This window comes from Pollachius pollachius (genome assembly GCF_949987615.1).
Source record: "Pollachius pollachius genome assembly, chromosome: 9".
Lineage (NCBI taxonomy): Eukaryota > Metazoa > Chordata > Actinopteri > Gadiformes > Gadidae > Pollachius > Pollachius pollachius.
In genome coordinates, this window is record NC_136942.1 from 17538259 (window position 1) to 17550371 (window position 12113).

General features: G+C 41.1%; 2 protein-coding genes across 2 annotated transcripts in view; one reads left to right on the top strand and one right to left on the bottom strand.

Annotated features, from left to right (window-relative positions):
* Positions 1 to 324, bottom strand: part of pnp6 (purine nucleoside phosphorylase 6) — a gene marked incomplete at both ends in the record, with an annotated part of 4570 nt that extends 4246 nt beyond the window's left edge. Inside the window, one exon of the mRNA XM_079742850.1 lies at positions 290 to 324. Within this exon, the coding sequence (XP_079598976.1) occupies positions 290 to 324 (35 nt within the window). The remainder of the gene's footprint in view (positions 1 to 289) is intronic.
* Positions 325 to 2341: 2017 nt separating this feature from the next.
* The window catches only part of hydin (HYDIN axonemal central pair apparatus protein), a gene marked incomplete at both ends in the record, with an annotated part of 77596 nt that continues 67824 nt past the window's right edge, over positions 2342 to 12113 (top strand). The window contains 6 exons of the mRNA XM_079742851.1: positions 2342 to 2401; positions 3167 to 3283; positions 5041 to 5160; positions 5592 to 5726; positions 6631 to 6830; positions 7380 to 7504. Coding sequence (XP_079598977.1) covers positions 2342 to 2401; positions 3167 to 3283; positions 5041 to 5160; positions 5592 to 5726; positions 6631 to 6830; positions 7380 to 7504 — 757 coding nt within the window. The remainder of the gene's footprint in view (positions 2402 to 3166; positions 3284 to 5040; positions 5161 to 5591; positions 5727 to 6630; positions 6831 to 7379; positions 7505 to 12113) is intronic.

Below are 12113 nucleotides of genomic sequence, written 5' to 3' on the forward strand. Positions count from 1 at the left end.
GTGGAAAGTGCAAAATCGAACAAGTTCTCATTATTTCTATTTTGCCTGAACAGACCCGAATATGGGCTGATCCCATGATAGATCAACGCAATATAAGGCAAATAGTATGACTGTGTTACAATTAAGTATAACGTAGGCTGAGTTATGCACCGATTGGTTGGGGCCACACAGTTCAGTGAATATTATTGGAACTCAGCGTTTAACAAGCTACTAGGGCAAACATGAAAGAAAAAATAGATGTATCCTCTTCCATGCAGCCTGTTGCTATAAGCTACCATTTACATCCTACCTGCACCGATTTGACGCGGGCGCCGTGTTTTCCATATCTGATGATCGATGGGATGGTTTTACAGATGGGACGAGTAGGATGGGTTGAGGGAATTTGAAACCTGGATAGAGTTTGCAAGCAATGTGTTGGTTAATGAGACTCAGCGGGGATCACGCTGTAGATAAAGTCAAGCGGGCTGGGAGGGATGACAGGGGGCGGAGACGGTCTAAATGTGTCACCTGTCCAAATCACTTGGAACAGAAAGAGAAACCCAATGCCTCGAGCGCTGCTCGGCGGACACCAGGAGCGAGAGCGGATGGAAACAACAGGCAGGATATTGTTGAAACAATATGCGAGTGATGGGAGCGAGAGAGAGGGAATAAAAACGAAAATCCTTTTTATAGAATACTTTGTTTCATTTGTTTATTATTTAGACTGATTTGGCAATGTATATATTTCCCATTCCAATAAAAAAGCTCGTTTGAATTGCGGAAAAGCAACTAAACTCAACTGAAACTGAACTGAACAACTGAATTAAGTAATATAACCATTACTTCATCCAATTAAGAATGTGGCAGGCCTATACGGACTACCGCTATTTGTGTAGTTTAACCGCAAAATTACTGATTATACGGCTGTTAATTGCCACGGTCGTGACCAATGAGAAACCGGTTTATTAGCGGTAGCGGAGGTAACTGTTGCCACGGCAACCAAACACAAACCGTTTCGCTGAATGGTGCTGAATGAGAATCTGAGTTTGGTAGAAAAGAAAGTAAACGAACTTCTTTAAAAGTGGTATGGCTTGATAATTAATTGGTGATTGTTAATTAGAAATTATTGTAGTAGCTTTAGGTTTGTGAAATAACTTTTATCTTACGTTCCTCTGCTCATCGTTTGTTAGCAAGGACCTTTTGCGTTTTGTTGGTTAGCCTTTAATGCTCAATATAACCGTGCCTACCTAGTGTGTTATGCTGTTTACTATGTTCAAAATGTTTATTTTAATTCATGCATAGCTTGGATTTCTCTCCAGATGGCAACCTACATTGTTGCAGGACCAGCTCCATCCAAGGAAATAGGCCCAAAGAAAAAAACGACTTTTCCTTGGAATCACAAACTTGTGGTCAAAGAGGACAGAGCAAGAAGGGTAAGAAAGACCAAAGGGCACCTGGAAAAATGTGCTATAGGCCTGACATTAGGAGGCTTACTTGTGGACACTGCTAGAGGGATTGACATTAAAATGGACTAACCAGATTTCCACAACATTGGCAGAGTTAGGAATTGCTGTACATCCCCACTGCCCATCTGTTAACTAGTTAACCCAACCCTGACCTAGACCTTGCATCATCAATAACCAACCAAAATATCAGTGTATGACATTAATTTGTGGGTAAAAGCGGGTAAATAGGAGAGCTCTATTTGTTCAAACTAAAACCTATTGCTATTGGCTGTCAATGTCATGTAATGTTTCATTGTTATGCTTAACTTCTAATACTCAATTACACCCTAAATCAAACCAAATGGTATTTTAACAATACAAAGAAGAACAGTACAAAGAAGTAAAGCACAAAGACAATATTTCAGCTGTAAGGATATATATTTGGTGCATCAGAATACTCATGTTTTAAATGTTCCAAACCTAGCCTTATATCACTTCAATAAATGTGTAATATGTACCAAACATGTGATTTATTATCCCTCAACAGAAGTGTACATTTTGACGATTGACGATAAAATACATTTGAGGGATTGTATATTTCTTAATAACGTTATGAGAATGTATTCCATCACTCAAACAATAATACCAGACTGTTACCACCACCTTTCATTACCCTGGGAAAAATGAATATTAAAAAATATTAACTCAGAAATGAGAACGCTTGTTGAACAACATAGCACTTCCTCTAACAGTTATTATAATGATTGCTGAGACTAAGAAGTCTCAAACGAAGGGATGAAGAAAAATGTATTAATTCCTAGATAGTTAATATGCTTCACCTTGTTCTGTTTCTGTCTGTGGAGCCCAATAAAAGTCACCTAGGTGGAGTGCGTTAGCCAACTAAGTGCCCTATAGCAATGGACCTTGTTACACTGCCGCCCAGAGAGGGGTCTATCCAGACCCAGAAAGGTCACAGGGTGGGGATTTTTAAACCGGTATATCAGATGTTTTCCTTTACCTTTCAGGAATTAAGTTTGTATTTATACAAATATGCTACACCAATGATTTTGGATATTCACATTCAAACTGGGTTCTATTTAGAGTCCGTCCTTGAAATATGTTAAATTGAGTTGAATGTTTTTTTGCTGCTTTGCACTGATAAATGCCAAACCACATGAATGAGTCCAGGTGATTTCAAAGTCAGGATAATGTAGATGTAGACTCTTTAGCCAGAAAGAATGTCAACATTATCTTAATGAACACAATGTTTGTATACCTACACACAATGTCTGTGTGTAGGTATTTTGCATCAAAGTATTTGGCATGGAATATATGAATATGTGCTTTTGACATCAGCAATTAGCTGTAGTTTGCTTATCGTGCATCTTACTGCCTTTCATCTGTGACATAAAACAATGCAATCTGATGCTCTGGCAAACAACACAAGCACATTGTATTCATTTAATCAGAAGGGATGTGGAAAAAAATGGCAAAATGACACAATATCTTATGATTTAAAAATCTTTTCTTTTTTTTACCATATCGAGCACATCTGAGTTAATGTTCACGACATATTAACCTGACGTTGTAGCAGCCTAGTGTTGTAAAACAAGGGTTCGGTCACAATGCCATGGAATTTTTCTTGCAGCAGTTCCAAAACGACTGCTCAATGAATGGAGAATAGATAAATGTGAAGGTGCAACAACGATACAACTAATATTGTCATTGTTTTTTACATACAGGTCACTCCATCAGTGTATACCCAAGAGATGTTGCAAACCACAGAGGAGCGCCTGGCCAGTACTCAGGAGATGCAGCCGCCCCGAATCCTGGAGCTGCTGGACATGGGCGATCATGAAGTGAGGAATTTTTAACTTTCCTTTCACCCTTTCTTCCCTAAAAAGCAGTGGAAATAAAAATCCAGGGCGCTCCAGGGTTCGTGCTGATAGGTGTTGTTGTTGCACTGCAAACCATTGCCACTAATGAGCTGACAGGTGACATGTGGCCAGTGAAGATTGTACACTTAATGGTGCTGTTAAAAAAAACGGTATAGTACTTTATTTAAGCCAGAGCAGGCGGCACAGCACAGTCCTTTCAAGCTCCCATTGTAGAAAGTAGTATGAAGATCAGAAATTGCCATCCTTGCTGCCATTTGCACACTTGAAGGAGCACATGCATGACAACTTTCATCTCCAGAGACTGAACTCCCTGGAGATTCTCAATGTCAGTGGTTGCTATCGTTTTTGTTAGATTTCGACAAGCTGTCTTCCTCTCTCCGAAAATCATCACTGATGTAAAATATATATAATTGCCCTTCCCCAGTAAATGTTTAAGACTACTGTAGATATCAGGGTTTGTCCTACATAGAGTACTGTTTGGCGCCCCCAAAGACGTTTTAGCCGGTGACAAAGATAAATCACTAGAATCAAAATGTATTAAAGAATTGAGAACATAAATAGCAAATCAGCTCCTCTCCGAATGGATTTAATAGCAACTTATCATATAATTGTTGAAGAATCTGAATATTAACTGAAAATCAAGGTATTTGACTTGAAGCAGTCAACTCCCCTCTCATCCTCACCGGGTACTCTGGGGCCCACCGGGACAAACCCTGATGGGCTGTCAAAAAACCCTAAAAGTAAAGGAAATACATTTGAGAAAAAGATCACAGGAATAATAGACACAGGCTCCCCAACATGTCCATTCAACAAACTGCATCCACATGCTAAAGTCTAAAGCTGGCCCAAACAATTTACATATAATACACACTACATCAAAGACTAGAGTCTTAATCTAAAATAAAAAATAATTATATAGGACATACTACAAAATACAAGCATGTCCTATAGGCCGCAAGGCCTTTTTCAAATAAAATACCTCACCCGAGCTTCCACTCAGACTTTAACACAAATTTTTTTTTTCTAAATGATGGTCTTATTTAAAAAATATTAATAAAATAGGATGTTGAAGTTTAACAGGATTTGAACATGTTCCGAAAAAAAACAAACAATTTTGGGTTCAAAACTCCTTTAAACCAAAAGCATTATCTCATTCTATGAAGGAAATGGATGAAAAATATCAAAAATCGGCTGTGTCTTCACTGGCAATGGCAGCTGTCGTACAAAAAGAGATCGTCTGCCAACTGATTGTATCCTCCAGTTTATCTACGTCTACATATGCTTTTATACTTTTATGGATGGGTTGTATGTAAAAAATCGAAATTAATACACAGAGTATGTGTATTTTACTTTGCCAAATGGCGACCCAATAAATAAGGGGTCCCCTTTTACCAGTTATGTACCTTTAAAGTTGTTTACGACTTTAAAGTTGTAAACATGCACTGCATATTATTACCACTCAATGTGCCAGGGCCCACACACACCCCTCCATAGCAACACACTCCACCACCCCCCTAGGGAGTTCCCGCCTAGATGTATGATGATAGATAAGCCTACCAGTTGCTACAGTCCACTAAGTAGGCTGTTAGACTGATCTACCAGCCTTGCTGGTGGTAAACTAGGGGACCTTCAAGAAAAGTTGTGTTTAAAACGTAGCCTTTATGCATTGATCGTCAGTTGGAACAGTGAAGTGCCTATATGTTTCTGTGTTCCTGTAGTTATCCTCGGTGGACTTGGAGCGGGCTCTTTTCCAGCCATACCCATCTGAAGTGGTCTTCCAGAACTTTGCCCCAACACAGACCTACAAGCTGCCCCTACTCCTCCGCAACATTGACAAGGCATTGGCTTTTGTTTGTGTGTGTGTGTGTGTGTGTGTGTGTGTGTGTGTGTGTTGTGTGTGTGTGCGTGCGTGTGTGTGTGTGTGTGTGTGTGTGTGTGTGTGTGTATGTGTTTGTGTCTTGACTTGTTGGAGTCCTAACCCCCCTCCCCCCCAAGGTGGAGTTCTGGACTGCGTAATACAATCACACAACAATGAACTCTATGAACTCAATGAACCCTAACCCTAACCCTAAAAAACGAAAGACTTGTTTAAATACACATTATGGGGAAGGGAGTTGGAACCAAGAACCGTGATAAAAAATAATGGTTCGTTTTAACAATTTATTTTTTGATTACATTTTTTTATGTAACCATTGTTAATTGATCTCACTCTGGTGATGCACAGCCATCACAAATTGCCAATGCTCATGTGTGTATTTGTGCTGTTTAGGTCTCGCGCCACGTGAAGCTGCTGCTGGAGGCCTCCCAGTGTTTCTCTGTGGTCAGCCCGGAAGAGGGCTGCTCCAAGGTGGCCCCAGGGATGACTACTGCCTTCAGCGTTCGCTTCACACCGCAAGAGAACAAGGTACAGGCTACACACACCACAGCCTCGGCGTTCTCTCTCTAAGCACTTGAAGGTGCATTCACTTGAGACTGTTGGAGACCACGTTGCTAGGCTGGTGGTCTTGAGCACAGCACGTTTAAATTGTCGAATCAGCCTTTTGGACTGTACTGCAAATGTGTTGGTTGGGCCGTTGCTCCATGTTGGGTCAAAGGTGAATTCATTTCAGCTTCAAAGGGAGTCCCCTCTGCACCAACCTCCACCAGGTTGGGGGCCTCTCCCCTCCCTGGATTGACAACAGCGCTTTCTGCATAAAGAGAAGGTGTTGCAGGGTTGCTATCGCCAGCCTGCTAATCACTCACCTGTGTCTCACTTGTTCCCTAACGACGAACTTTCTAATCGAAGTTCCGTCTATGTTGTTTAGGTCACTAATGTTCTTTATTCCTTCCTGGTTTGTGTTACAAACATCCCTTTCCTGCATTTGTACCCTGCCTACAGAGAACGTATTAAGTCAACATGCATATATATATATATATATATATATATATATATATTTATAAATATATATAAACTTAAGGAAAAGTAAGGAAATTTGTGTTTGGTTGATTATTTCTCTGGTAACAATGCTTTTTTTGCAATAAATCTTATACCGTTGGAAAGCCTGTATAGTCCCCTTTCAAATGGTGGCCCATTAAGGAACATGCACTTGTGGATATATCTGTATATGTATATATATAGGCCTAGTGTATTTTTATATATATATATATATATATATATATATTTGTATATGTATGTATAGTAGATGACACGCTATACATTGCAATTACAGCATAAATATTTCATGAAATAGTGTTGCCCGGCTAGACATGAGGCTTAAAATCATGACGTTTTTGGGTTTGTGCTTATGTTTACCTATATTGATCTTCAGGACTACCACCTCAAGCTGCTGTTTGTGACAGAGAGAGAGACGTTTGAGGTCCCCGTTCGAGCCATCGGGCCCCGGGCCATCCTGGACTTCCGGGATGAACTGCATATGCCCGTCTGCCTAGTCAAGGGCTCCACACAAAAGAGCCAGCTGGTCCGCAACATAGGAAACGCTGAGGCCAAGTTCCGTCTGCACACACACAGGTAACCAGGCCTTGTTTTGTATAATCACAAGAAAAGAGTTACACAGCCTTCATCCAGATCGTGCCACTATATAAAAGGACAAATATATCCAACAGAATAGAGAGGAACCAAAAACTGAAAGGGGAAGAGTTACTCCTTGTTTCCTGTATCTTTACAGAGATACTTTTGCAGACACTTTTTTCTCTGTTTACTATTCCCAAGTTTATGTTCGCCTTCAATAGCCAATTTAATGCTAACAGGCCCCGATACCAGCCCCATGACTGCTAAAAAAATATTTAAAGCTAAAGAGGGTGAACTGTTCAACCATTTCCCTGTTCAACCAGACTGGAGCTCATTTGGTTCAGACTTGGATTCTTAATCCAAAATTGGATTTGTGATACTATTAGATGACCAATAGATCCATAAATACTGCTTTATAGTGTAGCTAGCTTGCAAAAGTTTGTCTTGCATCAAACGTGGCATAGCCCATCAGAATATTGGACGTGACCCTGAGTAACCCCTATTCTGAGGTTGTACGCCGTTCTATTGAACTGTTGTCTTCTCTCAAAGCCCCTTCTCAGTGGAGCCGTCTGTTGGGACTCTGGGTCCCGGGGAGAGCGTGCAGGTGACTGTCGACTTCTCCCCCAGCACCACGGGAAACCACAGAGAGGACCTGCTGCTGCACTACCATACTGGTGAGCCTGTCCTAACCTGGGCCTTCCCTACCTATAGATAGATAGAGATATAGATATAGATATATAGATATACCACAGAGAGGACCTGATGCTATTCTACCATACTGGTGAGCCTGTCCCAGCCTGGGCCTTCCCTACCTATAGATAGATAGAGATATAGATATAGATATATAGATATACCACAGAGAGGACCTGATGCTATTCTACCATACTGGTGAGCCTGTCCTAACCTGGGCCTTCCCTACCTATAGATAGATAGAGATATAGATATAGATATATAGATATACCACAGAGAGGACCTGATGCTATTCTACCATACTGGTGAGCCTATCCCAGCCTGGGCCTTCCCTACCTATAGATAGATAGAGATATAGATATAGATATATAGATACATCGAGATACAACACAGAGAGGACATGCTGCTGCACTACCCTACTGAGCCTGTCCCAGCCTGGGCCTTCCCTCCCTATATTTATATTTCGAGAGAGATATATAGACATATATATTATGTCTTATTATCTGTCATATCATGATTGTTAAACTGTTGCTGCATAAAGGCCCACACATGTATTAGTATAAACCTGCGACAGACAGACAGACAGACAGACAGACAGACAGACAGACAGACAGACAGACAGACAGACAGACAGACAGACAGACAGACTCACACACAGGGTGGAAGCTACTGCCATGTGCGTGTGCACACAGTGGCGAACAAGTGTTAGATAGCAGGGTAGCATATTGATATTGGAGGTTGCAGTGGGCTTGTCCTCTGCATTTGACTTATTGTGAAGGTGGACGACTATCTTGTTGGGGAGAGATAAGCAAGGGTAGTGAGAGGATGTGTCCCTGGGCTGCGGTGGCTCTGAGGTGGCCAGCTAGGCGGAGTGGTGCAGTAGTTACTGTCCATTGTCTTTGTCTGTCTGTCTCTTTTCCTGCCTGTCTGTCACTCTGTCCCTGTCTCTCCCTCTCTCTCTGTCCCTCTCTCTCTCTCGACAGGGCCGTTATCTGCACTCTCCACCTTTCTCTCTTTTCACAGCCTTTCGGTGTTGTGATACTTCGACTTCTCTTTATTTATATATATATATATACGTATACACACATTTCCTTTATCGGATGCTTTGATTGCATCTCAGATTGCCTGGTATTGGGTTTATTGAAGATGAGATACCACCATACCACCCTACCATATATCTACAGAATGTGTGGGTGTGGGTGTATATGTGTGTGTGTGTGTGTGTGTGTGTGTGTGTGTGTGTGTGTGTGTGTGTGGGTGTGTGGGTGTGTGTGTGTGTGTGTTTGTGTGTGTGTGAGGCCAAACATCCCGGCTTGGTTAAGGCCAAAGGATTCTTCTAACTGAATGTCTTATGTATTGGATTCATTGACAAAAACGGCACTATTATTTTATTAATGTGGATATGTATAAAATGTTCTAAATAATGTTCAATAATGTGTGATACCATATAAAGGGAGTAGAAGACCCAACGGAATTTAAAGGGAATTCAAAATGTATGTGTCATTTATCGTTATTGTGTAAAACTGACTTGTCAGATACTCTTGGAAGTTTCCCTAACTTGCAGGAATAACTTTGTGTGTCCTTAGTTGCTCTGGTAATTAACCAGGCTGTTTGCACATCAAAGACAAAAAGATGAGGTTCTTGAGTACCAGTGAGAAAAATAATCAACCTTGTATCTCAAAGGATCAATTAAGTTAGAAAATATCACTCCCTGACTTGTTTTAAAAGATAACTAAGATCAACACCATCCGATAGGTTTGAATGATAAATGTAACGCAAAATAAACATTTCTCAGATGAACAAAACCTATTAGAGGAACCAAAAAAGACGACACTCATTAGACAAACAACTTTCTAATAATGATAATGATAAAGTTGTCATTCATAATTAAGAAACTGCAGTAAGTATATCATATGCATAGCTAGTCAACAGAAACTTTCCCACAGAGTCAAAATCCACTTTCTCATTATTGACTCATTATTGAGTTGACGTTCTACATCAAAGTCGTCTCACAGGCTAATTGTGCTGTTCTAGAAGGCCGAAAAAACATAGCCTTTATTTATTATTTTACAAGATCATTATAGGCAGCTGTACCATGTGGTATACTAACTATAGCTTAGAAGTGCTTGACAGTGTCGTGGGAGAGCAGAAAGAAAACCATTCCAGTGTGCAGTACCGTCGCTGGAATATTACAGTGGCAATGAAGGGGATCTTGAGAAAATAATGTAATTGATTGCCTGCCCATGTTGTTTGGAAGATGTTGGATTGAACCCTTTTGGTTGATCATTTAATTTTAACATTATTTGTGAGATCCGATGAAGCAAACCGAGACTCTCCTTGTATTGTCCGTGTTTTGTCTTCTGTATGTTTTTTGGTTGTGGCATGAATCAATTCATGAAACAGCATATTAAAGTATGATTTCACTCATACAGAGAGTGGATTTATGCAATTATTCTATGTCAGTGTTGTGTGTGTTTATGCTCCTGTTGCTGCATGTATGCTAACCCATGTGCGGTGGAACTGCGTAAACAGCGCGATCAGCCGATGGATCCACATCCCACTGCATTAAGCTTTTATAAAGTTAGTAGGAGAGGATAGGCATGTGTGTGTCTCTTTCCATGCACGCACTGTGTGAGTGCTTACATGCATGTGTTTGTGTGTGTGTCTGTGGTTCATGTTTGCATAAACAAATGTGCGTGTGTGTGTGTGTATCTGTGTTTGTGTGAGAGAGAGTATGTTTCAGAGTGCAAATGAGTGCTTGTGTGTGTGAATGGGTGAGTATGTGTGTTGCTCTCTTGTATGCACACCCATGTGCATGTTTGTGTGTGTGTGTGTGTGTGTGTCTTTGTGTGTGTTTCTGTGTGTGTGTGTGTGTGTGTGTGTTTGCGTGATGTGCGTGCATGTCTGTTTGTGTGTATGTGTTTTGATGTGCAGGCTTGCATTTGAGTGTGTGTGTGTGTGATGTGCGTGCGTATATGTGTGCGCGAGTGCGTGCGTGATGTGCATATGTGGTAGAGAGGGGGAAACTTCACTACACCACTTAAAGATTATCATTTTTAATTGAACACCTATCCCTGGGCTCAGTCCCTCTCATGTATCCTCCAGCTCTGCCTGCTGGCTACGGTTCTGCTCTGCTCAGTCCCTGGGAGGCTACAGCCCCAGCCCCTAAGAGTCAGCCGCCATAACCTGCATGTCTTCTGCTGATGCTAGAGAAACTCCATATTCCACCTGGGGTGTGATTTCTTTGGGTGTCAGTATGGTGACGAGCCAACCCTGTTTCCGCCCTTGCACGCTCACTTTCAAAATGCCCAGTCCTGATTGGAGGAGGAGGCCATGTTGAGATGGGGGTGTCATATTTAGTTTGTCACCTTGGCTGCGAAGAGGCATTATATGATACTTTGCTCAGCCATTTGAAAAATAATGCACATTGTGTTATATTACTGAGGGAGGGAGAGAGAGAGGAATGTGGAGTAATTGATTGAAACAGCGAGAGTTGCTCTTTTTTTATTATTTACTGATGTGTTTTATTCTTTCACAGAGAAAATGGGGGGTAGTAAGGTATGCAGAGAAACAATGGGATTATTTGCGTATCTCTTCGCGGCAATTTGATTAGAGCTTGGCCAATGATCACATTTTCCATATTAATCTATTTCCCTACCTGGTCCACAATGAATACCTCAGTCACATCCAACAGAAACAATCGGTCATAAGGGAGTTTGATTTCTTTACTAATCAAAACTCAGAATGTGCCCTGTAGGTTTTCTGTAGGATGTCCATTCTTTATCGTATTTTCCTCATCAATCAGTAAAAAAGGTGAGCAGTGGCCATCCCCTTGTTTTTTCTCATTTCATTTCCCAGTTCATTCAACATATATCTTTTTTTTTTTTATTAACACTTGAAACTGCACAACAGTATCACAAGTGCTTTATCAGAAACCGGCTGCGATGTTCATATTAGGTGCAGCATAAGAAAGCTCTCGGCTTTCCCAGCCTGGCCTGTCCGCCACCAGCCCAGCTCTCTGCTTTCCCAGCCTGGCCTGGCCGCCACCAGCCCAGCTCTCTGCTTTCCCAGCCTGGCCTGGCCGCCACCAGCCCAGCTCTCTGCTTTCCCAGCCTGGCCCGATGGCCATCAGCTCTCTGGCTCCTCTGCAGGCGCTCCAGCGCACTCTTTCTACTGGGCCGCTGAGTTGGTGTTTGCCTCTGGCCCTCTTTCATTTCCCTCCCTCTCCGTCCCTCCTTGTGGTTGACTCCCTTTAGATTGATTTTAACCAGAAGATCTCTCTGTCCGGAATGAAATGGTCGCTCACCCTTGAGGAGAAGAATAAATACATTTTATTTGAACTAACCTTCTTACATAGAAGTCCGAAAAACTCTCTATTCTCATTATACATGTGTGCTTGTGTGTGTGTAGGGGTATATTTATGTTTACATTGTTTGTATTTATATGGGTATATATGTGTGTCTGTATATATATGTTTATATATGTATATATATGTGTATGTGCAGTATATACTGTATATATGTATATATATGTGTATATATATATATTTATATATACATAAATATATATACAGATACATATGTATACATATGT